This window comes from Dasypus novemcinctus, chromosome 9 (genome assembly GCF_030445035.2).
Source record: "Dasypus novemcinctus isolate mDasNov1 chromosome 9, mDasNov1.1.hap2, whole genome shotgun sequence".
NCBI lineage: Eukaryota > Metazoa > Chordata > Mammalia > Cingulata > Dasypodidae > Dasypus > Dasypus novemcinctus.
In genome coordinates, this window is record NC_080681.1 from 124,442,645 (window position 1) to 124,470,359 (window position 27,715).

The 27,715-nt window shown below is 47.7% G+C and overlaps 1 protein-coding gene across 1 annotated transcript; it reads right to left on the minus strand.

Annotated features, from left to right (window-relative positions):
* Nucleotides 1-446: 446 nt before the first annotated feature.
* On the minus strand, nucleotides 447-27,715 carry CA6 (carbonic anhydrase 6). Its single transcript, XM_004449177.5, has 8 exons — nucleotides 27,580-27,715; nucleotides 25,236-25,415; nucleotides 17,889-18,037; nucleotides 15,865-15,957; nucleotides 11,529-11,598; nucleotides 7,746-7,903; nucleotides 3,915-4,038; nucleotides 447-897 (listed from the first exon to the last, which is right to left on the minus strand). Exons 1-8 carry the CDS (start codon nucleotides 27,647-27,649, stop codon nucleotides 743-745), a joined length of 999 nt encoding a protein of 332 aa, XP_004449234.2. The 5' UTR covers nucleotides 27,650-27,715; the 3' UTR covers nucleotides 447-742.

A 27,715-nucleotide genomic window follows, 5' to 3' on the forward strand; every position in this document is an offset into this window, starting at 1 on the left:
TCCCCAGGGATCTAACCCGGGTCCTCCCATTTGGTAGATGGAGGCCTTTCCACTTGAGCCACATCCTCTTCCCTCAAGCATTACCTTATTTCATCAAAACACAGCCCCAAGAGACAGTTGATTGTATCATCCCACATTACTAGTAAGGGACAGAATTAGCAGGTGGCACCATTTAACGTATAAGGGCGAGGCCTGCACTGAGTCCCCCCTTCTCCCTCCATCTCTCCCAGGGCCTGCCTTCTTTTTCTTCTCCTGTCTTTATTTTACTCACGGGACATAGCCTCTGCTCCAAACCTCCCCACCAACAAGTACCTAATATGAAAATCTCATCCATTTTTCTTAATCTTGGTCTTGGAAATTCCTTTCCCTTCCATCTGGCTCTCTATCCTCTCACCTGTGTCCCTTGGGACAGAGCAAAGAAGTAGTAGAAACAAAAAGGAGAAAAATTTTAATGACCATGTTCTAAAATTATTTTATTACTTCTAGATGCTAAAGGGAAGGTCAGCTGATTTGCATCTAAGCAGATCAAGGTGAATGATTTCAGAGGAAGACCGTTTGGTATCCATTTTTGTTAAATTTCCATTCCAATCCATTCCCACTGATGTTGTCTAACTCAAATTCCATCTCACATACATTTAAACCATCTCACTTCTATTCCACCATGATGGTTTCCACGGTTCTAATCAGAAATTTAGAAACCTCTGGGTTTCTCTGAGCGGAAGGCACAGATTCCTGCAACAGCTCATCCTTCCAGCTGGTTAAGCTTGCCGTTTCCTCTTAGCTTTCTTTTTTTGGATACTCCTTTTCTCGTAGCTTTCTTCTGTTGGATTTTTTTAATCAAGTGGTTATCATTGATCTTGTTTGGTTGAAGTTGGAGCTCAGAGTCTAAATTACATCCTATAAAAAGAAGAGTCATTAGTAGGTAAAGATAAAAACCTTGATGGTCCTCACATAAACAGAGACTGCAGGAAAGCCAGACGCCATTCCCCACATGTATTTAAGGGAGTGGCTTTGATTCCTAGAATGCCCTCTATGTCCCCATCCCATTGGAGCTAATATCTCCACTATGTCTGAATTTGGGTTGTGGGCTGCCAGAATCCAAGAAGCTACATGACGGATATGGTTCTCCTCTATGGTTCCTTTTGTGGTGTTCAGTGGTCCTTACCTAAAGAGCATGTCTCTTTGAAAGATACATGTAAAAGTGGAATTTTTTAAATTTCTTTTTTTATTTGAGAAGTTGTAAGTTAACAAAACAATCATGCATATGACACAGGATTGTCATACATCACTCCACTACCAACACCTTACAGTGTTGTGACACATTTGCTATAAATGATGAAAGAACATCATCATAATATTACTGCTATGTATAGTCCATAGCTTATTTTTGGTGTATTTTTCCTACAAACCATCCTATTAACACCATGTATTAGTATTGTATATGTGTTATAGTTGATGAGATAATGTTCTCATATTTGTATATTGTTAACCACAGTCCATCATCCACTATGGGGTTCACTGTGTTATATGGTCCCCTGCCTTGTTCAGTGCATCCAAAGTATACACTCAGTAGCTCTCCATTTCATCACAGAGTTGTGCAGTCATCAGCTCAGACCACTTCAGAATGTTTTCATTACTCCAAAAGGAAAAATTCCATATCTTCTTATACCCCCCATTATTGACCCTTTGCATTGATATAGTACCTTCTTTGCCATTGCTGTAAAAATATTAGAATATTACTGTTAACTATAGTCTATATGTTATATTAGTTATATTTCCCCATTAATCTCCATATTCTTAACACCTTGTAAGAGAGGAGCATTTTTGTATGTGTACTATTAACCACAATAATAATTTTTTATAATAAAAATAATTGGGATAATTTTTTTACAATAAAAAATTGTCAGAGGTATGTATTTGGCCACTATCTTGGATTTGTAACTGACCTTGGTTTCTCAGTTATTCATTAATTCCTCACTAATAAATTGACCATATTAATCCATGTGGGATGGAAGTCTATAGAACTATGAGATACCACATTGGTCATGTAACTAGGCTGGCTGAGCCATTCGCTATTACATGGAGCTCTCATCTGGAGGGAAGGTGAAGCAAGATGATACCCTATTCTCCTTGTTTTTATTAGCAAATGGAGGCCATAGATTAGATCCCTTGGTTGAGCACTGGAGAGAAGCCCTCTTATTGTCTACCGAGAGCTGAAGTAATAATCCTAAACAGGTTTCAGGAGGAAAGGCACAGTGGACATATATGCACATAGCAACATGGAACATTTTGGTCTTAAAGGAGAAATATCTAGAACATCTGAGCTCCCTTTTGAGGGTAAATCAGAGTGAGCCTCCTTTGGAAAGATCACTTGCGATGTGGCATATAGAAAACTGTTTGTCAGTTCCTGTTGCAAGGAAAAAGTAAAATTATAATTAAAGAAAGAAAGGAGAGATGGTAAAACTTAGTATAAGGAGAAAGATCAGTGTGTCCAAGCTTCCTTTAGTTAGCCTGTTAACAACTGGAACTGTCCTAGAGGATCTCACCCTTTGGAAAAGGGATTGTTGTTGTTAATATTTTACATAGCATAGTATGGAGAAGTTATCATTTTAGCTGGTGTCATTTTTCCTCTGTTAGTATCATTTTGGAAGAACAAACCTATAAAGAGAAAACAATAAATGAACCAGGAAGGAAAGAGAGAGAGAATATCACAAAAGGGCCTTTTTGGGGGTGGGAGATGTTAAAGTTTTGAAAGATACATGTAAAGGTGGAATAGTATTGAGTGGACATATTGGAGACATATTCTATTGTATTAGAAGATGTAAAAGTATCAGGAATAGTTCATGAAAATCGTTCATAAAGACAATGAATTCAGAGGATATGTAGAATGCACCACAACTTCAGGGAGAAACAGACAGACTGAAAATGGGAAGACTGCAGAATATTGACATTCTTGTAACCACAGAAATAGGGTAAAACAAGAACAGGTAGAATCTGACCCAATGGAGTGAATGGTCCAATGGAGGTTGTACTGCTCATGCCCACAGTGCCCTGGTGTCTGAGGCCTGATCCTCAAGCAAATGTAGTAAATATTATGTGGTCTAGTTAACCCCACTGTGATGGTTCAATTTATGTGTCAACTTGGATAGGTTATGGCATCCAGTTGTTTAGTCAAATACTGGCCTTTTTGTTACTATGGAGGATTTCATAGATGGGATTAGCATCTACAATCAGTTGACCTTATCCAATCAGTTGGATGCCTTAACAGCAAGAACTGAGGGTTCCAGAGATCAGAGGAATTTCAGACTCAAGTCTTTAACATCACTTTACTGGAATTTCCAGCCTGCAGCCTGGCCTACAGAATTCAAGCTTACTAGCTCTCAGAATCATGTGCCCCAATTCACCAATGCCTTGTAATACACACACACACACACACACACATGCACACACATACATACACATACCCTGTTGGATCTGTTTCTCTGGAGAACTCTGATGCACCAACTTTAAGGGAATATCTAAGAGGAGCTGTGAATCAGCTTGTAATATAAATCAAAATAAAAGATGTGAGGGAATAATTTGAGTTGGGTTTAACAAGGTTAACTTGAGCCTACAACCTTATGAAAGCTTCTGGATGCTGCTAACATCTTGCTTTTCCTACTGTCTCTGGCCACTATTAGGTAGGTAATAAACCAGGTAGTCATCTATCTTCATGTCTCCTCTGTTCAACTCACTGGCATCTCTACCTGACCCAGGTAAGGGCGCAAACCCAATATGGGTTGGCCGGTGTCTTAGCCTCCTGCTACTTAGGTCTCCTCCCTTTACTATTATTAGAAAAGAGGGTCCACCCAGAGCAGGGAGGAAAACAAGGAGTCAACAAATTGCAAAAATAAACAGGAGTTGATCTCACTCACGCTGATTATGACGGTACATGAAGTTGGCTTTCACCACCCTGTGGTTCAGGGGCTGGGTCTTACGGTAATCATTTTGGAGGGTCTTGTTCTGGTGATCCAACACAGAGTTCTCTAGCTCCCAAATCTGCAGGCAACATGAAGTGAATAAGGGAGAGGAAGAAGCACTATGTAATTTAAAAGAGCTCACTTAAGCAGCTGGACTGGAGCTTGGATTCATATAATCCTGGGAAAGCAATTGTGAGACCTTAAGCCCAGAGGAAATTCTGAGTGCTATGTGCCAGGAATTATTCTAAAACTCACCCATCCTTTCATTCTTCTAACAGTATTTATAAACAATCTCTTTTAAACTCTTCTATTAGTATTTGGTCAATAGTAGAAGGGAGATAAGGGAAATATATCAAGCACAAAGCTCAATTTTTGTGCTCTGAAAATAACTATTTTGTCTACATTTCTAAAAGATTTTTTGCTGCATGTACAATTCTAGGTTGGTAATTCATTTTCATTTTGACAATATGAGATTCCACTCCCATATTGTCAAAAAGAATTGTCATTCTTTCTTTTTTTTTAGGAGGTACCTGGGTTTGAACCCAGGACCTCATACATGGGAAGCAGGCACTCAACCTCTGAATTATACTTGTTCCCCAATGAAAGTTGGGTTTTGTTTGTTTTTAGGAGGTACCAGGGATCACACCTGGGACATCATACAGTATTAATTAATGAGTTCACTGATACACTTAAAAATCTTTATGCTTAGTTTAGTGTTTTGTTTTGTTTTTAACACAACAGCAACTATCAGGATATCTATTCTATTGCCAGTAAAAAAACTCAGTACTGTTTTCCATGTTAACTTTGAGTTCCCCTTTCATCCGAGAGTTATTTAGGAAAATGTTTATAAATTCCCAAGTAGGTAGTTGTTGTTGTTATTGTAATACTTTCAATGTTAACTTCTAGTTACTTTGCAGTGTAATGAGAATGTGGCCAATAGCATTTCTATTTTTTTAATTTATTGCAGTTCTCTGGTAGCATATTACTTGGATAATTTTTTTTTACCCATTGCATGGGCATTTACAAAAAAATGGATATACTCTGTTGGGTATGAAATTCTAGATGTATCTATTAAATCAAACTTGTTACTTATGCTATTAAAGTCATTTTTATTCTTAAATTGCTTTGTCTTCTTATCTGAAAAATTCTGAGGGTGAAGCATGTTAGTCTCCTAGGGTTATTTTTTTTTTCCATCATCATGGGACATTCATTGCCCTTGGTAAGTACATCTCTGAGCACTGCTGCACCACATGGTCAATGGTCCACATTACACTTTACACTCTCCCCCAGTCCACCCAGTGGGCCATGGGAGGACATACAATGTCCAGTAACTGTCCTTGCAGTACCACCCAGGACACCTCCAAGTCTTGAAAATGCCCCCACAACACATCTCTTCTTCCCATTCCCATCCTCAGCAGCTACCATGGCCACTTTCTCCATCTCAGTGCTACATTTACTTCCATTACTAATCTCATTAGTTCCAGAATAGAGTATCAGTAAGTACACTCTAATCTATACTCTATTCCTCCATTCTGTGGACCCTGGGATGGCTATGTCCACTCCATCCCTCTATCGAGAGGGTGCCTCGACTCCACTTGGACAATGGATGCAATTCTCCTGTTTGCAGTTGTAGGCACTCTTGGCTCCCTGGTGTGGTGGTTGACCTTCTTCACCTCCCTCTTAGCTGGCTGGGGTAAGTCCAATAAACCAGAGGGTAGGAGTTGCAAGTCTGTTGAGGCTCAGGGCCTGGCTATCACATGGAGAGTCCAGAGATTCAGGTCCCCTGAATGTACACTAAACCCCAGCGCCAACCACAGGTCTGGTAAAAGTGACAGGAGAGGCTTGTGAACAAAGATCACACCTGAGTCCAACTCCATCACACTCAGAACCACAAACTCCAAAGTAGGGCCCTCCAAAGTAGGGCCAACTGAAATGGGACTGAAGTCCATCTGCCATGACCATAAAACCTGTGGGTCTCTGTCACCCTCAGAAGAACCAATACCTGGGTTGTATCTACTTTAGCTGTCTCTGGTACTCTGCTGAGGTGTGTGTAAGGGCAAACCCTCTGACGACCTCCTGGCTCTTTTTTTGGAGACTCATAGCCATATAAACTCATTTGTCCTTTCCATTTCCCCCTTTTAATCAGGGTCAAAAAGCATTTTTAACTCCTGATATTACATGTAGGCTGAGATATTCTGCTGGTCTGAGTTGACCCTTTTATTCAAGGTCGTTCTCCAGTTACATCATCAGCTGGTACTTTGTAGTAATCCCTCGGTGCCAGGGAGGCTCATCCCTGGGAGTCATGTCCCCGCTGGGGGGAAGGCAATGCATTTACATGCTGAGTTTGGCTTTGAGACTGGTCACCTTTGAGCAACATGGAGGCCCTGAGGAGGTAACTCTTAGGCACCCTGCAGCTCTAGGCCTAGTTCTTATTTCAGGCCCACAGGCCCACAAGCATAGTCATTAGCATCAAGAACTCACTGTTGGACCATCCTTCCTTATTGGTCTTAGCCATTGCACTTGGAGGATTGTTGCTGTTCCATTAGGGAATGCAACAGAGCTCCCCCGTCAGGAACCTCTTAGGGTTATTGAAGTGTTGTCAAGTCTTGTATATTGAACACTTTTTAAAATCTTAATTTTTCTACTGGGTTATTTGGTATGTAAATATACATGATTGTTTTAATTTCTTGGAAGAAAATAAAATATTCCTTTGTCCTTTTTAACACTTTGAAGTCTACTTTGTTGATATTACCAATGTCATCTCTAAATTCATATATTTATGTGTCTTGCTAGATTTTGCCATCCATTTATTTTCAACCATGGTTGTTTATCTTGTGAGTATCTCTGGGAAGTGAAAATTAACACCCACAACTCCAGACTTTTGTGAGGTTAAATGAGATGATGCATGGAAAGTACATGCCGTATACCTCAGTAGGGAATCAGTAAATATTTCTGTGTGTGTGTTAATCTGAGTGAGTTTTGTCTTATTATATCAAAACAATTTCCTGCTTTCAAGTTAAATACTCTGTGAAAGGAGAGAGCACAGGGTTTTCTTATATTCAGACATGGAGTCTACAGGAAAAGATACAATTTGGTTCCTTCTAGTTGGCAACGTTTTTTTTGTTGATATCGTCGGGGGGGTGTCCTCAAGTAGGAATCTTTCTACCGCTTCCCTGGAGTAGTGTAATGAGAAGTTTAGAAGCAATAAAAAATAACAAATGTTTGTTTCTGAGGCGGAACATCACCCGGAAGGAAATGCCAGTGTTGCTTTGCAACCTCAGTAACATTTGTCCATGTATTCAATTTGACAAACATTTATCAGGTGTTAATGCTGTCCTGAGGGACAAAAGACGACTGACAGCTGTTCTCTCGAAGGGTAAGTTTGACATTATCTTCCTGCACGAAGCCATTTAAGAAGATAGCACGTAAGCTCCACAAGGAAGGAGGTTTTTTACATCAAGCGCCTAGAACAGTGTCCAACGACAGCAGCACTCAGTAGACATTTGCCTTCACTATGCAACTCTTTCCCTGTGATTTGGATCAGGCTCCAGTATTTTTGCTGCATCAACTATAAGCTCTTTGGATTCCCTAATGCCTCAGTTTCCCCATTTCTGCCCCAGCACTAGTAAGATCACACCACATTATAAGTGAGGGACAAGTAGCCCTGTAGATGAGATGACAAATGCCACAGGAGCCCCAGGTGTTGGCATCAGGTGAGCTTTTGGGGATCCCTCTCATTAGCCATTTGGTGAAGGGGGAGGCTGGTAGAGCGGTGCCGTTCATTACCTGCTTCTTAGAGAGCTTGACGGTCTCGGCCAGGATAAACCAGAGGACGTTCTCGGTACAGGGAGGCGTGGTGAGTGACCCCTCGTAGCTGTAGTAGTGCTGGAGGTTCTTAGGCAGCATGTCCTGAATGTCAAGGCTATGCAGAGTCGTGTTTTGTTCTAATGGAGGGATCAGGAATTAAATGCATATTAGGGGCTGCGGCTGCCTCTAGGGAGGGAGCTCGGGCTCAGCCCTCACTGCGCTGAGTCTCCCAATTTAAGCAGAAGAACCCAGAAGCTGATCGTTGGGAAACACGTCCCTGCTCTCCTGCCTCCTTGAAGAGGTCAAGAGCAGAGACTCGGGGAGATAAACCGCTCAGATGCCTCCTCCTGCCGGCGGGGTCTTGGCTGGCACTCACTACACTCAGGCTGTTTCCTTCCCTGTAAAATGGAGGGTAATGAGGACGGCGATGAGGGCAAATGGGGAAATGCTTGAAAAGCGACTGGCACTGAACCTAGGGAGGTGCTCCCAAGAGGAACGCCCTCACCACCATCGCTAGTGTTGGGCAGAGGACACCGGTTACGACAAATGACCGGAAGGAAGAATGGCCCCAGAGGCTTCTGGGCAGGCACCCTCAAAAGAAGGGCAGAAGTCCTTGGATCAGGGACATTTAGGAGGGGGTGGATGGAGATTAGAAAACAGCATAAGGACCAAGCCAGGAGCGCCGCGGAGTGCCAAATCAGCACGGTGACACAACGAAAAGGGAGACAAGCAGACCCAGAAGAACACGCAGCAAACGGACACAGAGAGCAGACAGCAAGCCAAAAAAAGCTGCAAGGGGGGGTGGATAAAAAAAAAAAAAGCCAGGGTCTGGGTGCATCGACCAGAGCTCTTCCTGCCACGCCCCTTGGGAACTAAGCTCAGCTGATGGTGGAACGTTGGGATAGGGCACCCACAGGCAAAGGGTGTAAGGAGAGGGCACTCCCTAGGTGGGATGCAGGGAGAGGGCACTCCCCAGGCAAAGGGTGTAAGGAGAGGGCACCCCAAAGGAGGGGTGTAAGGAGATGGCAGAGAGAATCAGGCTGGGGATTGGCAGAGAAGGGTGGGGGCACGGTTGTGCCCTGGCTGTGCTAAGCCTTGGGTCCCCAGGGCAACATCGAGCGAGGAGCTGAATGGAAGAATCCGGGCTCCAGAGGGGGCCATGTTGATCAGCCGCCAAATTTCTCAGACTGCAGAGTCAGTTCATAGAAATAGCACCGCAGAAGTCAGTGGACTTGGGAAACCCGGTTCCGCAGGCCTGTGGTTTCTCCTGCCAGTGTGTCGGGGAGTAAACAAGCCAGATTGTTCCTGCGCCCACTTGACTTACCTGGCCTGCCTGCGGCCGTCACTAGGCAGATGGAGGAGAAAGAGAATTTTGGAGTCCATGGCCTAAAGATGGCAATTCAGGCCATGGGACTGAGTGAAGTAGCTGAGGGAGGACTGTCGTGGAGCCATGCACCGTTAGAGCAAGACCCAAAGAAAGAGACTGAGTGAGCAGAGCTAGGAGGGCAGGGCAGGGGAGAGCTGTCATACAATGGAGAGTGGTTACAGGGTCATTTAAGGGAAGAGGGAATGGGAAGCAAATTTGGCTCAATGGATAGAGCATCCGCCTACCACATGGGAGGTCCAGGGTTCAAACCCAGGGTCTTCTGACTTGTGTGGGGACCTGGCCATGCAGGGGTATCCCCCGTGTAGGGGAGCCCCACGTGTAAGGAGTGTGCCCCATAAGGAGAGCCACCCAGTGCAACCAAAAAGCGCAGCCTGCCCAGGAATGGCGCCGCACACATGGAGAGCTGACACAGCAAGATGACGCAACAAAAAGAAACACAGATTCCCAGTGCTGCTGACAAGAATAGAAGCAGTCACAGAAGAACACACAGTGATTGGACACAGAGAGCAGACAACTGGGGGGGGAGAGGGAAGGGGAGAGAAATAAATAAAAAATAAATAAATCTAAAAAAAAGAAGAGATGGGAAGCAGACTTGGCCCAGTGGATAGGGCGTCCGTCTACCACATGGGAGGCCCATGGTTCAAACCCCAGGCCTCCTTGACCTGTGTGGAGCTGATGCAAGCGCAGTGCTGATGTGCGTAAGGAGTGCCATGTCATGCAGGGGTGTCCCCCGCGTAGGGGAGCCCCACGCACAAGGAGTGCGCCCTGAAAGGAGAGCCGCCCAGCGTAAAAGAAGTTCAGCCTGCCCAGGAATGGTGCCGCACACACAGAGAGGTGACGCAGCAAGATGACGCAACAACAAAGAGGCACAGATGCTCATGCTGCTGACAACAACAGAAGCAGACAAAAAGAAGAAGACGCAGCAAATAGACACAGAGAACAGACAACTGGGGTGGGGGAGGGGGGAAGGGGAAAGAAATTTTAAAAAATAAAATAAAAAATAAAAAAGAAGAGAACAGGGGACAGTGGCTCAGGGGCCCAGCAGCAGGGGCACCATCCGCAGGCTGGGGGGCTGTAGGGGCAGATGAAGGCAGGGTGGGGCGAGAACAGTGAGCAGGACTATTAGACTGTTTCAAGAGAACAGAAGGGGAGGGGAGAGCTGGGTGCAGGGTGGGGTCTGGAGAGGCCTTGGCTTGTTTGTGTCTTGAGATGGGTGGACTTGAAGCACAGCTGAGTGCTGAAAGGGTGTTCCCATGAAGAGTCCGAAAAGAAGGCTGTGGGGGAGGGACTGGGTAAGAGAGGGGCAACGGCCTGGAGGACGGAGGGCTGGTGCAAGTGGGCAGGAAGACAGGGTCTGGCCCAGGCGTGGCAGGCAGGGGCTCAGAAGACGGGGTGAGGCCAGGGAAGGCTGTCTGTGCCCTTGCAGTGGGCGGGCACAGGGGCATCGCAGGAACGGGCACATCCAGAGGAGGAACGGGCACCAGGGCCGGGGGCTTCAGGAGAGAAATGGGGTGAAAGAATCCTGAAGCGGGGCAAAGCAGACGCCCAGAGGGATGCGGTAAGATTTCCAGGCCGGGTCAAATACCCGCTCATGTTTGTGGCTAGGAATAAAAAGAAAGCCGGACGGACGAGTAAGTTTCTCCCTTCAGCAGGTTTCAGGTGATCCGGCTAAAGGCGTGGCCCAGGGTTGGTCTGGGGCGTTGCCAGGTGGCGGGCTGGAGGGCAGCACCGGGGCTTTGGTAGGAGTGTGCTAAGGCTGCACTGTGGAATCAAGCCGGCAGAGGGACGGCCACCCTGAGGTCGGGAGCGGGAGGCTGGGGCAGGCCCAGGGGCTGGACGCTCCCAGTGGAGACCTCGGCGCCCAGGTGGTTCTTAGGGATCACGAGGTCAACGGCTCTGACGAGACCCTCGCTTCTGGAGGCAGAGGAGACGTGGAGACCAGCTCCGGGGACCCGCTCGCCCAGGTGGCATGGGAGGGGCTCCAGTTTTAGGAGTCCTCTCGGTGGGCAGCCAAGGAGGACGTCGCTGTCCAGCGCCCAGGCTGGCTCTAACAGGAGGCGGCCATCGCCGCTGGGCCAGGGGTGAGCATCGTTCACGGAAGAAGCCCCTCCTTAGAAGAACCCGGGCCACCCAGAAGCCGCCATCGCGAGATGCTGGGGGTGGAGTCAACGAGCAGGCTCTGGAAGGTTCTCGCCAGCTGGGCCAACAGCAGCAAGGGCTGGACCAGAGATGCGCAGGGAGGGCTGTGCTTCCGTCGGAGCTTCGCGGCCACCTCGCCCCACCAGAGCACCCTCCCCGCACCCTCCCCCGCATCTGCTTCGCCCTTCACCCCTCATTCCTCCCCCCTCCCGCAGCACCTGTTGAGCCTGCCTTACCTGGATACTTGACCCTGCCCAAATGGGAAATGAAGTCTCTGTAAAAAACGTTTTCAACTTGATCCTGTCCCTGTAGGAGAAACGCAGAGTGGGGAGCGTCAGTGGCCGAGGGACCCGGGCTCTGTCTGCTGACCCCGCGGGCCGAGGGGGCAGAGCCGCGGTGGCCGGGGCAGCACGCGCGGGCATGCGGGCACAGCGGTCAGCCTCGGCCGCCAGCTGCCTGCCCCTCAGGCCCGCGGAGGGAGCGTCTCTGAAGCCGCCTGGCAGCTTCCAGGGCCTTGTCTGGAGCTGGGTCAGCCCCAGCCAGACGCCGCGACGAGGGCGGCCGGTCCCCTGGGCTCCCTTCTCGGCCCGAGGACTTCTGACCCCGCGGAAGGGAGCGGGCGCCCAAGGCCAGGCGGCCCCTTCTGCCCAGCATTCTTGGTTTTAATTCATGTAAGTGTTCACGTCCAGCAAGCCAGAAACGTTGCTTGGGGTGGAACACACCTGTTTTCTACTGTTCTTTGCCATGAGTGGTGCTGCCCCGTCCCCTTCCCCCGGGAGTAAATTCCGGCTGCCTTGGCTTTCTGACTGCCCTTCTGCTGTTTGTTTTCCTTCGGACTCGTGTCATTTTGTTCCTTGGTTCTGCCTTTTTTGTGCATTAAACAAATCCATTTAATGTACCCTTAACCATTTTTAGTTATTTTCTGAGTGGCTTTCTAGGAATTACAATATACTGCTGATCACACTCTAAGTCAAGTTAACGGTAATTTAATTCCAGTGAAATACAGGAACTTTACTCCACTCTGGCTCTATTTCTCCCCCCGCCTTTTCTTCTGTTTTTGCCATATATCTTACATCTCCGTATGTTATAAACCCAAAAATAAGTGTTATAATTGTTCTTTTAAAATCTTAGGTTTTTTTTAAGAAATCAAGAGAAGAGAACATTGTATTTATATACCCTTTTATAGTTACTATTTCTGGCACTCTTCGTTTCTTTTGGTGGATTCAACTTACTGTCTGGTAACACATTTCTCTAGCTCTTTGCATGTCCTAAATTTTGGTTGTTAAAAACTGGGCATTTTAGATAATGTATGGCAGCCACTCTGGATTCTGATATTTTTTTCCTGAGGGTTTTTTGTTTGTCTATTTGTTTAATAGCCTATCTGGAATTAATCTGCAGGATGTGAGACCCCAGCATTTTACAACTACTGATGTGTCTGCTCAGTTTGTTTTTTAAATCAAGACCACGATTTTATTATGAATATGTATATTATATTTTAGGGTTGATAGAAATACAATCTATTCACCATCGTTTATGTGGAAAAATATTTTTCGGCTAATTGATTTCTATGAAAGTTTTTACTTTTCAAACGGTGAATATCTTAACACATAATTCATAAGATGGATTAGAAGTTTCTAGAAATTTGCAAAAGCCCTCACTGATCATAATATGCTCTCTTTTTTGTTAAACTTTTTATTTTGAAATAATTTCCAAATAGGAAAGTTGCCAACATAACACAAAGATAATACAGAGACCTCCAATGTACCTTCTACCCAGATTTACCAACTTTTAACATCTTGCCATATTTGTTGTATCATTCTATCAGCTATCTATCTATCTACCTAACCTAGCTTCTAAACAGTTGAGAGTAGCTTTCATACATCATTCTCCTTTACCATTTAATACTTTCATGTGTATTTCATATAGAACATAAAACTTATGTATGTTTTATAAGTACAAAAGTACAAATATCAATCTCAAGAAATTTAACATTGATATAAAGCATACGGTCTGTAGCAGTTTGGTATTGTTTATGAATTCCTAAAATAAGTACTGGATTAAGTTTGTAAACTGGTTTGTTCCTCTGGGCATATTAGATTACATTGGATTCAGATGTTTCACTTTTACTTGATTAAATTATGAGTAAAGGCTTTGGTTGGGCCACGCCAGTAGGACATTGAGTCCCTGCACACCAAGGGAAACCACAGCAGAGAAGGGAGATGGGAGTTTTGAGCTGGAGCCTGGGAGGTCAACGCATGGGAGAGAGCTGGACCTGGAGAGAATCAAGCCCCAAGGAGAGAGACAAAGACTTGAGAGTCTGAGAGTCTACAGCTGACCTTTTGGAGAGAACAGAGCAGCTGAGACTGGAGAGAAACAAGCCCCGGAAGAGAGATGAGACTTATCCCAGCCTACAGCTGATATTGGAAGAAGATGGGACCATGGAGCCCTGAGAGGAAGAGGAAGGCTGAATGTCGGCAGCCATCTTGCTCCAACATGTAGCAACAGACTTTAGGGAGGGAAGTAACTTGAGCTATATGGCCTGGTAAATGTAAGCTTCTCCCCCAAACCAACACTCTTTATAAAAGCCAACAGAGTTCTGGTATTTTGCATCAGCACCCATTTGGCTGACTAATACACAGTCTATAGTCCATTTTTTTCAATTGTCACAAAAATGTCTTTTTGGGCATTTTCTGGTTCATTATTTGATCAAGTCCAGGATCATGTATTGCATTTAATTATCATTGTCTCTATAGTGTCCCTTTCAAAATTGGGTAACTTATATACAACATAAAATTTCCCATCTCAACCACTTCCAAGTAAACAATTCAGAGTCATTAATTACATTCACAATGTTGTTATATCATCATCACCATCCATTACCAAAAGTTTTCCATCACCCCAAACAGAAATTCTAATTAAACACTAATTCCCCCACTTCCTCTTTGTTTTCGCCCTGGTAACCTGTAATCTACTTTCTTTTCTGTTTTTTTTTTAATTAATTTATTTCTGTCCATCCCCACCCCCCATTGTCTGCTCTCTGTGTCCGCTTGCATTCTCATCAGGCGGCACTGGGGATCTGAGTCTCTTTGTTGCGTCATCTTGCTGCATCAGTTCTCTGTGTGTGGCACCACTCCTGAGCAGGCTACGGTTTCGCGTGGGGTGGCTCTCCTTGCAGAGAGGCCTCTCCTTGCGTGGGAGGCACCTTTATGTGGGGGCACCCCTGCGTGGGCTAGCACTCCTTGCATGCAGCAGCACTGAGCGTGGGCCAGCTCACCGCATGAGCTAGGAGGCCTTGGACCTCCTATATGGTAGGCAGATGCTCTATCTGTTGAGCCACATCCGCTTCCCTGTAATCTACTTTCTGTCTCTATGACTTTGCATGTTCTGGTTATTTCATGTAAGTGGAAACATCCACTATCTCTCCTTTTGTATCTGGCTTATTTCACACAATATGATGTCTTCAAAATTCATCCACATTGTAGCACATATCAGAACTTCATTCCTTTTTCAGCTGAGAAACATCCCGTTGTATGCATATGCCACATTAGAATGACCAAGTGAGTGGCTTATTTTGCTTTTTCAGCCTGGCTTCCTAGAGGTCACGTAGGGGCAGCACAACCACGTGGTCAGCCAACAATTTGGAGAGATATTGTGCTCAACCCCTTGAATCCATGAGCTGTCCCTCCTCCCCTGATGTGGGACGAGTAGCACATTCAGCGTCAGCTGATCCTCAGCTCTGCCCCAGCTTCTGCTTCTCCCCAGCCCTCCTGGAAGCTGACACAGTCCTTCTGTTGTTCGCTCATTTCCAGGATTCCCCTGTTAAGTTTCAGACTATTCTGCCACTCAGCTCAACTAGGAGCACAACCTCAGCCTAGCAGAGCCGCAAGTGTTCCCTGTTTGTTTCTGTCTTTACTGTCAAGTCTGCTACTTTCCTTGACAGTGCCTCTCCGTGTGGGTTTTAGCTCTCATCCCAAATCAAGTCAGCCACCTCTGGCAAGGAAGCTGCTGGTTTCACGACCAGCTCTGCCCCAGTGAAACCACCTTCCTGACCAAACCGGGGCACGGGGATAAGTCAGCCCAGGAAACAAGGCCACAGAGCACCCTCCCGTTCTTACTCAAAATGCAAGCGAGTTTTCACCAATAATTTTCAATTTGTCGTTTGCCTTTGGTGCATTTCCAGAGTGCTGAGGTGGTTGTTTTGGACAATTGCACTAACACTTTTTTTGTGGGAGGATCAGATTTTTAGTCCTGCCCTCCAGAACTTCTTAGAAATGCAGAGGTCTGGCGTTTGTCTGTCGGGCTATGGCTGCCCCTTGCCCTTCAGGCCAGGTGTGTCCATCCGGTCAGCCCCTTTGGGATTCCAGCTCTTTTAAGCCATCTGGCCCAATCTCCCAAGGCCCCCAAGGGGGATAACACAGAGCAAGCCCCATCCTGAACAAGGTCTGGAAATGGGGTCAGCATTACAAAAATCATGAGCTCAAGAGGGATGAAGAAGACTCTTCACCTGGACTCCATGCCATGTTCTAAGACATGAATCTATCACTTCAAAGGTAGGCGCGTATGCCTACTTACCTCAAAGAGAGCTGCCAGGACCGCCAGACCGTCTGGGGCGTTTTTGGCCTTCTCGTAGTTCCTGTATTTAGAATTGTAGTGCACAAGGTGAAGCTGTGAGGGCAAGAGAGGGTAGGTCAGGAGCCGGCTTGAACGCCAGGGAGGCTTCCCCCGAGGCACACAAACCACTTCCTGCTCCCCTCCCCCTCCAGCTGGGTTCTGCATCTAGAACTTCTCACACATGGAAAGAGCACGAGTGGGATCCTGGGGTGGAAGTGGCATTTCGCCTCCCAGGCAGACAAGCTGGTGGAGCCTGCAGGGATCAGAGAAAGCCATGGGGGCTGCTGAGGTCTCTGGGGGTCGAGGAAGGGGGCCTGGGCATCTGTTCCTCTGGAGGTCGGGCAAGAGCTGGGGTCAGGAGCGGATTTAGTGCTTGCTCCCCGGAGACCTTGGCCCTTTGTGGAGGCCACGCGTGGATTTGTGTGAGAGACCCCGCAACCGCCTGCTTGATCGAGGGCCCAGGGTGGGGGTCTGCACAGTCCTCCTGACTGTGAAGGGCCTGGAGAGGGGCTGGGGGTGGGGTAGGGACTCTCCAGTCCCTGGTCAGAAAGGACCAGAAGCAGAGGGGTGAGGGTTTCCAGTTGGCTGGTGTCTGGTCTGCAGAGGGGTCACAGTGTCCCCCAAAATTTGTGTCCACCTGGAACCTCAGAATGGGACCTTATTTGGAAATAGGGTTTTGAAGATGTATTTAGTTAAAGATATCAAGAGCTAATCATCCTGATTTAGGACTGGCCCTAACTCCAGTGTCCCAAGAAATGAGAACCCAGACAGACAGATGAGAAGGCCACATCACGACAGAGGCAGAGACCCTTGAGGTTTGCCAGCCTCCCCCAGAACCCCAGGAGGCACAGGGAAGACCCTCCCCCCGAGGCTTCAGAGAGAGCACGGCCCTGCCCACCTGGGATTTGGCCTCCTGGCCACCTGAACACATCTCAGATGGTTTACGCCACCTGTTGGTAGCACTTTGTCACAGCAGCTGCCGGAAACTAAGGCATGGTCCTAAGAGCAGAAACCGTGGCCCTCCTCGCCCACTGGGCAGCCATACCCCAAGGACTCTCACGGCCTGGCAGAGAAAGCAGGACCTCACAGCAAGAGACACCGTAAAATAAAATAAATAAAATAAAATAAAAATAGAGCCCGCAAAATAGAATAAAATAAAATATATACATGCATACATATAGATATAGATAGATAGATAGATAGATAGATAGATAGATATAGATAGATAGATAGAGAGATAGATAGATAGATAGATAGATGAATGAATGAATGAATGAATGATAACTGATCAGAAGAAACTGTAACCAGAGTGAGGTGAGACCAGGCACCGTCTGAGCAGGAGATGGAGAAACGCAGAGGGAGTCATGGACAGGCAGGCAGCTATGACAGGAGGGAGGAGAGGGCAACTCAGGGAAAGTCCCCTGGGAGCAGCGTCCCCTTGCAGGCAGAAGTCCTGACCATGCATTGCTCACTGGCTCAGAGCTCTGTGGGGGCCGGGATCCCCTCGTGGGCAGCTCCACCTCGGCCTGGCACAGAGCCATCTATCAGCTCTTGAAGTGAGGCTCTGCCAAGTGGTGATGTCCTCTGTACAGTCCCAAGATCTCTGTCCCAAAAGCAAACCTCAAATGTGAAGCCCCTCTAACCCAGGAGGCCTCCCTAAACCAGTGGTCATCCTAAGGATGGATCCGGGCAAAAGAGGGCACCCGGAAAACCTAGCACATAGAAATCTAGCCGAAATGAAGGCGACTTATCTCACCCTGGGCGCTGTTAGCTCCTGCACAGCTGTGAGTTCCAGGAAGGCAAGGGCCCTGCCTGTGCTCCTGGCACATAAGTGACCCTTCAAGAGCGGTTGAATGAATGAAAAATAAACTCGCCCTCAGGGCTACTTGGCCATCATCATTGCAAACAGTCTCCGTGGCTGTTCGAATGAAAAAAGTGACTCTGGGACTTGAAAGAAAGAGGAGCCGGCAGGGTGGTCGCCATACCTCGCTGGCGAATCTCTTGCCATCGATGGTGTGCTCAGAGCCCCTGGTGTCTGAGGATGCGCCGCCCCAGTGGAAGTGCATCTGCTCTGCGATGTACTCTGTGCCATCGGGGACCGTCATGCGCATGGTGCCAGGCAACTGGATCTGCACTGGAGAGAGGACAGGGTGCAGGGCTGGGTGAGGTCCTCCAGGTCAGGAAGTCACCTCCCACCTGCCCATTCCCTGGGCTTCAAATGCCACGAGCAGGGTCACCCAAGAGGAGGAGGTGGTGGACACGCAGGTGCAAGGTGAGGTCAGGACCAGGTGCTGAGTAAGAAGGGCTGGAAGAGGAGCCTTTCCCAGGGCACACGCCGTCCCGCCCAGAACCAGAAGGTCAAGGCAGGACCACGGAGTGGCAGGTCCCAGCTGGTTGGCCCTAGGGAATGGGGAGGCCCTGACCAAATAATACCAATGGATGTGGAAACTTGGAATGCCCCTCCCCACCCCGGCCAAGTTTGGAATTGGCTCAAGGTGTAGGAAGAGTGGGCCACACCTACTGGGACTGGCCTTTCCAATTAACTTGACTACCCAGAGTTGGTATGGCTTAGAAGGCCACCTAAAGCCGCTGTCCTCTTCGTGACCAGGTTAAAACTCATGGCCCATGTAGCCTTCTAGAACTATCCCAACTGACAGCCAGCTCTTCTTGGATGGAAGGAAGCGTACCCACTGGCGGCCAACACCTTTATTTTATGAACAGGGAAGTTTACATGGCCCAGGCAAGTGGAAAGACTTACTCAGTGTCACACAGTGCATCTGTCGGGAGCAGAGCAGGGCGGAGAGCAAGGGTTTAAACTCCCCACTTGGGCTTCTCCCACTTGGCCATGACATGACTTAATTTGCCCTCAGAAGAAAGGAGACCAAATTCTGTTGCAATACAGTGAACACACAGAATTTTTTGCTTTGGATTTAATCTGGCTGTGATTATCGATGGATGATGGAACATTAGGCTCTTGCCAGTGGGAAAATTGATCATTCTTCCAGCTTCCTTCTGCCAGACAGGCCAGGGAAGCCGCTCAGATCCGACTCCTGTACCTGCTCCCCATACTAGCTCAGGTCTCGGGGAAATCTGTATCTTTTGGAATGAGCGAGGCCAAAAAGAAAATGGAGAGTGACACGCAAGAGTGAATCAAAAAAAATATCAATGAGGATATAATTTGGGACTTGGAAAGGGACAGGCAGCCTCTGTCCCATTAGCAAGTTTCCCTATGTAGAGTCATCAAGGGGAGCCCCACACGCATGAAAAAAGCACAGCCTGCCCAGGAATGGCGCCACACACACGGAGAGCTGACGCAGCAAGATGATGCAGGAAAAAGAAATACAGATTCCTGGTGCCACTGACAAGAATGCAGGCAGACACAGAAGAACACACAGTGAATGGACACAGAAGACAACGGGGGGTGGGAGGTGGGAGAGAAATAAATAAAATAAATAAATCTTTAAAAAAAAAAAGAACAGAGATGGGTTCCCCACTCAACACTACAAGCTCAGTGTCTCGGGCTTTGAAGCTTTTCTGGAGCCTCTGAAACTGTGAGAAAAGTAATTAATGCCATTGGCTCATATACTTATAAATGGCTAACACGGGCCTGCACTGATCAAGATGGCAGCGTGAGATGCTTCAGGCCTTCATCTCCCCACAGGAGCTTTGAACAACCAGCAAGAACTGGCAGAGACATCTTTCTCAGAGCTCCAGACAACAGCTAAAGGACTTCAGTGACAGGAGGAGCACACAATAGAGAAAAAGGCAACTTAAAAGTGGCAGGATCTCATGACACCCTGGCTGGCCCCTCCCTGACTCCTCACCGGCTCTCAGCCAGCCCATGACCTCACGTGGATCCTGGGTCTCAGTACCCAAGGTAGCAGAGTAAACCTCACGCACGCGCTGGGAGCTTGTATGTCTGACCCAGTCTGTCTGGGGGTGGCCTGAGTGACTTGTTGGCCCAGAACTGGTCCTGTATGGAGAAGGCAGCTCACGGAGCCTCCCACAGCACCCTATGGGAGAGCAGTCAAGAGGCTGCCGGGGGGAAACGGACTTGGCCCAATGGATAGGGCGTCTGCCTACCACATGGAAAGTCCGCGGTTCAAACCCCAGGCCTCCTTGACATGTGTGGAGCTGGCGCATGAGCAGTGCTGATGTGCGCAAGGAGTGCTGTGCCACGCATAGGGGAACCCCACGCGCAAGGAGTGCACCCTGTAAGGAGAGCCACCAGCGTGAAAGAAAGTGCAGCCTCCCCAGGAATGGCGCCGCACATACACGGAGAGCTGACACAACAAGATGACGCAACAAAAAGAAACAGATTCCCTGTGCTGCTGATAAGGATAGAAGCAGTCACAGAAGAACACGCAGCAAATGGACAGAGAGAGCAGACAACCGGGGTGGGGGTGGGGGGTAAGGGGAGAGAAATAAATAAATAATTTAACAAATTTAAAATATTAAAAATTTTTTAAAAAAGAGGCTGCCAGGGGCAAAGGACTGCTGGCTGTAGGACATAAAGTGCAATGCCCAGAACCAAGAGGACGAGGGACATCCGGAACTGTGTAGATGGGGGATTCCTAGGGCCACACGCACATGCCCAAAGAGAAGCTGCGGAAGCAGAAAGGATCAGGGATGGCCCTGCGCATTGGCCTGGAGCTACTCAGGGAACTGACTGTTTGGACAAGCCCTGAAGGAGAGGGCTGGAACAAGGTGTTTTCTTTTTTATTTTTTTCCTTCTTCTTCTCTTTGTTAGCTCCTGGCATTCAAGGAAAGTCTGTCAAAACACTAGCTGGATATAACTTTAAGGAACAGACATCTCAGAGTCTAAATCCCAGTGATATCACATCAAAATAGCAAAATGTCCAGGTTTCAACAAAAGATCACAAAACATGCAAAAAAATGGGAAGTTATGGCCCAGGCTAGAGGAGAAGATTAAAGCATTGGAGAAGCAGATTTGGCTCAACTGATAGAGCATCTGCCTACCCTGGGTCCAGGGTTCAAACCCAGAGCCTCCTGCCCCATGGGGTGAGCTGGCCCATGCACAGTGCTGATGCATGCAAGGAGTGCTGTGCCACACAGGGGTCTCCCCCGCATAGGGAAGCCCCACAAGGAGAGCTGCCCCATGCAAAAAAAAACGCAGCCTACCCAGGAGTGGCACTGCACACATGGAGAGCCAACGCAGCAAGATAATGCAACAAAAAGAGATACAGGGAAACGGACTTTGGCCCAGTGGTTAGGGCGTCCGTCTACCACATGGGAGGTCCGCGGTTCAAGCCCCGGGCCTCCTTGACCCGTGTGGAGCTGGCCCATGCGCAGTGCTGATACACACAAGGAGTGCCGTGCTACACGGGTGTCCCCCGCATAGGGGAGCCCCACGCGCAAGGAGTGCACCCATAAGGAGAGCCGCCCAGCGCAAAGGAGGGAGCAGCCTGCCGAGGAATGGCGCCGCCCACACTTCCCGTGCCGCTGACGACAACAGAAGCGGACAAAGAAACAAGACGCAGCAAAAAGACACAGAAAACAGACAACCGGGGAAGGGGAGGGGAATTAAATAAATAAATACAAATAAATCTTAAAAAAAAAAAAAAAAGAGATACAGATTCCTGGTGCTGCTGACAAGAATGCAAGCAGACACAGAACAAACAGCGAGTGAACACAGAGAGCAGACAATGGGGGAGGGGAGTGTGGAAAGAAGGTGAGATAAATAAATAAAAAATAAATCTTTAAAAAAAAAAAGATTAAAGCATTGGAAACCATCAATGAGGAGGACCAGACCTGGAACATACCAGATGAATACTTTTAAGATATGATCCTAAATATGCTTAAAGAGCTAAAGGAAAACATTGACAAAGAGCTAAAGGAAATCAGGAAAAGGACAGATGAACACAAGAATGCCAATAAAGAGATGGAAATTATGAAAATGAAATAAAAGGAGCTGAAGACCACAGTAACAGAAATTAAAACTTCCCTAGAGGGGTTCAACAGCAGATTGGGGATGGTAGAAGAAACAATCAGTGACCTTAAAGACAAGGCAAGTGAAATCATTCAGTTTAAGGAGCAGATTGAGGAAATAATGAAGAAAAATGAACAGAGCCTGAAGAATCTGTGGGACACCATCAAACCTACCAACATATACCTTGCGGGGTCCCATAAGGAGAAGAAAGAGAGAAAGGGGTAGAGAGAATATTCAAATAATAGCTGAAAACTTCCAAATTTAATGAAAGACATGAATATATAATCCAAGGTGCTCAATGAATTCCAAACAGTATAAAACTAAATAGACCCAGGCCATGTCATATTATAGTCATACTCTCAAATGCCAAAGATAAAGAGAGAATTCTGAAAACCACAAGAAAGAAGGAATATGTCACATACAAGGCAGCTTCAATAAGATTTAGAGCTGATTTCTCACTGGAAACCACAGAGGCAAGAGGCAGTGGGATGACATAGTTAAAGTGCTGAAAGCAAAAAATTGCCAACCAAGAATTCTATCTGGCAAATATATAGAATTCTATAGCAACAAAGCTGACTTTCAGAAATAAGGGAGGAATAAAGACATTCCCAGATAAACACAAGCTAAGGGAGCTCATCGCCATTAGACGGGCCCATGAGAAATTCCAGAGGGAATTCTGCAGGCTGAAAGGAAAGGACAGTAGACAATTTACTGGAGTCACTTGAAAAAATAAAGACCTCTGGTAAAGATAATGGCATGGGTAAGTGCTACTGCCTTTTTATAGCTCCACTTTTTACTTCCTATGGGTTCAGAAAGGTAAGTATGTAAAATGTAATGATAAATCAATGGTTTTTACACATAAAGTATAAACATGCAATTTGTGACAAGAACTACATAAAGGTGGGGGACAAAAGGGTATAGGAACTTGGTTTATTGAAGTTAGGTTTCTACCAAAGCAGATGAGATTGTTATAGATTAAAGATGTTAAATTTAAGCCCCATGGTAACCACAAAGAAAACATCAGAGAATATGCAAACTCATAGAGACAGAAAGTAAAGTACAGATTACCAGGGGAGGGGGGAAGGGCAATGGAGGTTAAGGCAGAATGAGTGCAGGGTTTTTGTTTGGGGTGAAGGGAACGTTCTAGTAATAGATGGTAATGAGGGTACTGCAACATTGTGAGCGTGATTAATCCCACTTAATAGTGTGCTTGGGAGGGGTTAAAATGGAGAAGTTTATGTTACATATACGTTTCCGCAATTGGAAAAAAAAAAAAAAAAAGGAAGAAAGGAAGATAAACTAAAGAGAGAGTGACAATAAAATGCAATACATGATCCTGGAAGGGAGAAAAGTCTCAAAGGGACATTATTGGGACACAAGAGAAATTGTAATATAGAATATAAGCTTTATATCAATGTTGAGTTTCTTGAACTTGATAACTGCACTTAAAGTGGTTACAAAAGGGAATATCCTTGTTCTTAGGAAATGTACATGGCAGAACTAAGTGATCAAGGAGCATGATGTGTACAACCTATGCTCAAGTGGTCAGAAAATGGATTGATAAATAGGCAGACAGACAGATAGCTGGGACAGAATGATATGGCAAATGTGGCAAATGTTTAAAAAATTGATGGAACTGGGTATCTGAGGGGTAGGGGTATGTTGGAGCTCTTGTATGGGGTCTGTATTATTTTTGTAACTGTCCTGTAAGTTTGAATGTACTTCAAAATTTTTTAATAAAAAATGGTTAAAATGGTAAATTTTGTTATATGTATATGCTACCATAATTTTATATATATAGTTATATAATTTTATATATATATAGTTTTTATGTATATATATTTATGTATATATATACATAATTTTATATATATATAGCTTATATATATATATTAGTTCCAAGAAATAAAAGAAGCATTGCAAAATCAAAATTAACAAATGTTACATCCTGGCAACTTTATTAATTATTAAGCAACTTAGTAGTCATCAGATTTTCATTAAACCTGAAAATTTATGAATTAGTTGTCTATTTATAATCAGCTGAAAACCTACAGCCAATTGTAAAAAGTACGATCAAATAATTTCAAAAGCTAAATCATAAAAAATCTTTCAAAATACACATCATAAAAATGAATGAACGTAGTAAATTCAAACATTTTAATATGTTTGAGATGCTCTACGTGGGTGGGGCTTCACTCCAGCCTTGTGGGAGGAAGGTGGGCTCTTCCTTTACAGTTTCGCTCTTCCAGACCCTCAGTACAAAGCCCTGCACACAGCAGGCGCTCAGTAGGTGCTCAGCAGGCACTCAGCAGGTGCACAGCAGGCACATGGCAGGTGTCAGTGGTTTGCTGCTGACCAGGTGGCATTACCTGGGCTTGTGGCTGCCTTTACTGCTGCCTTCAGCCCTTTTGTCCCAGCCCCTGCCCACCAAGGGTAAGGAGGGAAGGGAAGCAGGGACCTGCCCGAAGCTTCAGAGAGTCACTTTGGAAACAGCCCCTCCACGCGAACGATAAAAATGGGAGCTTCGTTAATTATCTGTGGATCTCCGTGGCCCAGAGCACTGGTGCCTGAGGTCCGCCCCACTTTTTCAGGTGCGATTCCATTCCCCCAGCGCCACCTTCAACAGCCCCACGGAGGACAATCGGTTTTATTTTCTAGGTTATGCACATGGGAAAACGGAGTCCCGTGACCTCGATTTTATGGGCCAGAGTGGGAGAGCGCCGCCCGGGGAAAGGATCCATAGCCGGTCCTGCTCAGCCACTGGAGGCTGTGACCTTAAGTGTGTCACTTAGGCCCTTGCCTGAAAAATGCCTCCCCCGTGGGGCCCTCGTGAGGCTTTAAGGAGAAGAGCCCACGTGGAAAACCAGGGGACATTCTGCAAATTTCTGCACTGATTTTGCAGTCGACCAGAGGGGGCTTCTGAAACAGGGGTGCACAAGACCCAGCCTTTCCGGACCTGCCCCCCATCTAGGAGGGAACCGAAACAGGTTTCTTTTTAAAGTCTGGTAAATGCCGGGCCTACCTGTCGGCACCCTGAGCTAATCAGATGCAATCTGAATTCAGAAAATCAGACAAGAAACAGCCCACGCGGAAGGGGTGGCTTCAGCAGCTGTCCCCGATGGGGACGGTCGGTCACTGCAATCCCAGCAGCCCTGCCCACCCGCGTTCGAACTTCCTGCTGACCAGGGCAGAGCATGAGCACCAGGAGGGGACCAGGGGGAGAGCAGGAGCCAGCAGGGAATCGAGTCTGACAGACACGATGAGACATGGAAGAGGCCACCCCAAGGCTGCCCGCTGGCCTCCGTTCCCGCCGGCCCAGGCGACTGTCACCTGCCTGCCCCTGCTGACCCGAGGGGCTGCCGAGGCCTCGCGGCCGCTTTACCTGTGTGGCCATTGTTGACCATGGGGAAGGCGCCCTCCTGCTCCTGGAAGCCGCTCAGGTCCAGCTCGGGCAAGGCGGGGTCGTACCGCACCTTCCTCCTCTGCAGGTTGATGGGCGACTGCCTCTTCCCGCCGCAGGCCGGGTAGTGGGCGGCCCAGTGCTCTTCGTCCAGCGCCCCCTCTGAGTCAGGAAAGAGCCAGGAGGGTCGCGTTCCGGGGCTGCCTGGGCTGGGGCCTGCCGCGTGGGAGACCCACGGGGTGCCCTTCCGGGAAGCAGAGGCCGAAGGGGCTTTTAGAGCAACTCTAGGACCCCAGTGTCTGGGGGCCCTGGCCCGAGTCCCCCCTCTCAGGGCGTGACCACTAGCCCTGGCAACAGGGCTTGGTACTTTGGCAGCAAAGAGAGTCTTAAACACGTAGCTTTCCCCCCGTTAGGTATTTTCAGTCCTTGGGCATGGAATTATTAGCATGTTGCTTTTGGGGGGCTTTCCCTCGATTCCGCTGAAAAGTACAGACTTCCTTTCCAAGCCCGCTCTGCCCCCAATCCACAGCACCCTTCTCGTCTGTTTTCTTGCTCCAACCCCTTTTAGGAATTCCCAGTGTGGTAAAGACCAGTGGGCGTCAGCTACCCCTATGCCAGCTAATGAAGCGTTAGACTCAAAGAGGCCATAGCATGATTAGTCAAAAAACACCAAAGTCAGGAAGTGTATCTTTTTAAAGCTGATGAATAATCACAGGGGAAAGAGGGATGACGGCAAGTTGTTTTTAGGGTGGCTTGGCCCCCTAACAGCCGAGGGTCATGGTTTCACCGATTTGTAGTTGGGGGGGGTCCAAGCTCTCTTTTTCCCTTTAGGGAGAAGCTCCGTGTTAAAAGCACAGCTTGGTTTCAGAAAGGTCTTTGTAGTTGGGGCTCTCTCAGCTTCTTGGTTTGCAATTAATAGAAAAGTCAGTTTTCTATTCTCTGCTCTTCACTATTCAATGATACAAACCAGTTTCTAAGGAATTCGGTCCCCAGAGGCAGGACACCTGCACCAAGGCCAAGGGCCTTAAGCACGGCCCCTTCACTGATTAAAATGTCCTGGCCTTGCCCCTACCAAGGTGGAGTGTCTCTCAAGAATGGCTGAAGGCCTTGGCAGTGGCTCCCCAACATTCTCCGGGGTCTCCAATGGCTCCCCGGGAGGCCCGGAGTCTCAGAGGCTGGGCTGCGCCTGGGAGGCCAGGCTTCCTGCTGAATCCTCTCCCCTCCTTCACCCCCGAGCGCCCCCAGGACCTCTGGGACCAGATGGGGCAGGAAGGCCGAGGGGCTGCAGGGGCTTGGCAGGCGGGTGGCATGTCCCGGTCCTGCCCTCTGCAGCTGGCCTTCCTGACACTCGTCAGAGCTTCCCCAGTGCTAGCTCCCTTGACCTCGGGACACAGCACCCACCTGCGCTGGCACCTCCCCATGTGCCTGGGGCTGGCACGGATGGTGCGGCACGGCCCCGACACCCGTGTGCCCCCTGCCTCCACCAGCAGCCTCGGGCCTCCTCCCGGGTCCCCACTCGCTGGTCCGGTACAGAATACAGGGGGTCAGCAGGCAGGAAGTCTCCTCAGTGCTCAGGGACCCACACGGCCTTCTTTTCTTTGGGTCCCCCGTGGTCTAGAATCCATGCTAAATGCCAGGGGTTTAAAGCTCCCATTTTAAAAGTCAGGATCCTAGTAACATAAGGGGCTGAGTCTCCCCGACCGCAACTGAGGAGGCAGTCAGGAAGTACCTACAGGTGCCTCGTGGCACATCAAGGAGAGACATTCGGGAAGACACTGTATTTGTGAAATTTCAAAAACCCTGTGGCTATCTCTGGAGGCTACAGTAGATCCTTTTTAGCAACTTTTTTTTTTTTGAGAAGTAAAGAATTTATTCTCAATCTTGCAAGCAGGGGTGCACAACCAGAAAACACGGCTGGCGCCCCAAACAAAGAAAAATGACACAATTTATACCCCTACGCCTAACGCGCAAGCCCTTCCTCTCCTTTCTAGCAACTTCATTTTCCAGTTACACTGAAGCAGATCGAAAAAGCAAACAGCTTTGCAGTCAAGCAGCCAGCTGGCTCTTGAGCCCGTCAGTGCCAGGGCGGGAGAGGGTTTTAAAGCAAAAATTCTGCAAGCGCATGGGATTTAGGAAGGGGGAGAGTTATTGTCTCTTTTTCTCAATTGAAGCCTAGGTTTAGACTGTTCTTCAGACACCCCGAGACATCGCAAAGGCCGCGCCTGAGCCCCAGGTGAGCAGGCTCCAGGCCAGGAAGCGCCCCAGGTCCCGAGCGGCCCGCGCTGCAGTCCTGTGAAATGGCAGGCTCCGCGCTTTTAGGGCTCACCTGAGTAGGTCCACTCGGACCCATGCTGGGCCTGGGCGCCCAGGAGCAGGGACAGCAGGACCACCAGCATCCTCCCGGCACTCCGGGTCTGGGTTCTGGGCCGTTTCCCGGGAAGCTCTTCTCTTATAAGGCTGAG

What these genes read in the sequence shown, in the direction of transcription:
- CA6 (XM_004449177.5), bottom strand. Translation starts at nt 27,649, where the DNA reads ATGCTGGTGGTCCTGCTGTCCCTGCTCCTGGGCGCCCAGGCCCAGCAT. An exon ending in GTCCGAGTGGACCTACTCAG is followed by an intron (nt 25,416 to 27,579) that starts GTGAGCCCTAAA and finishes TTCCTGACTCAG; the next exon opens with AGGGGGCGCTGGACGAAGAG. An exon ending in GGGCAGGGTCAAGTATCCAG is followed by an intron (nt 7,904 to 11,528) that starts GTAAGGCAGGCT and finishes TCCCTCCATTAG; the next exon opens with AACAAAACACGACTCTGCAT.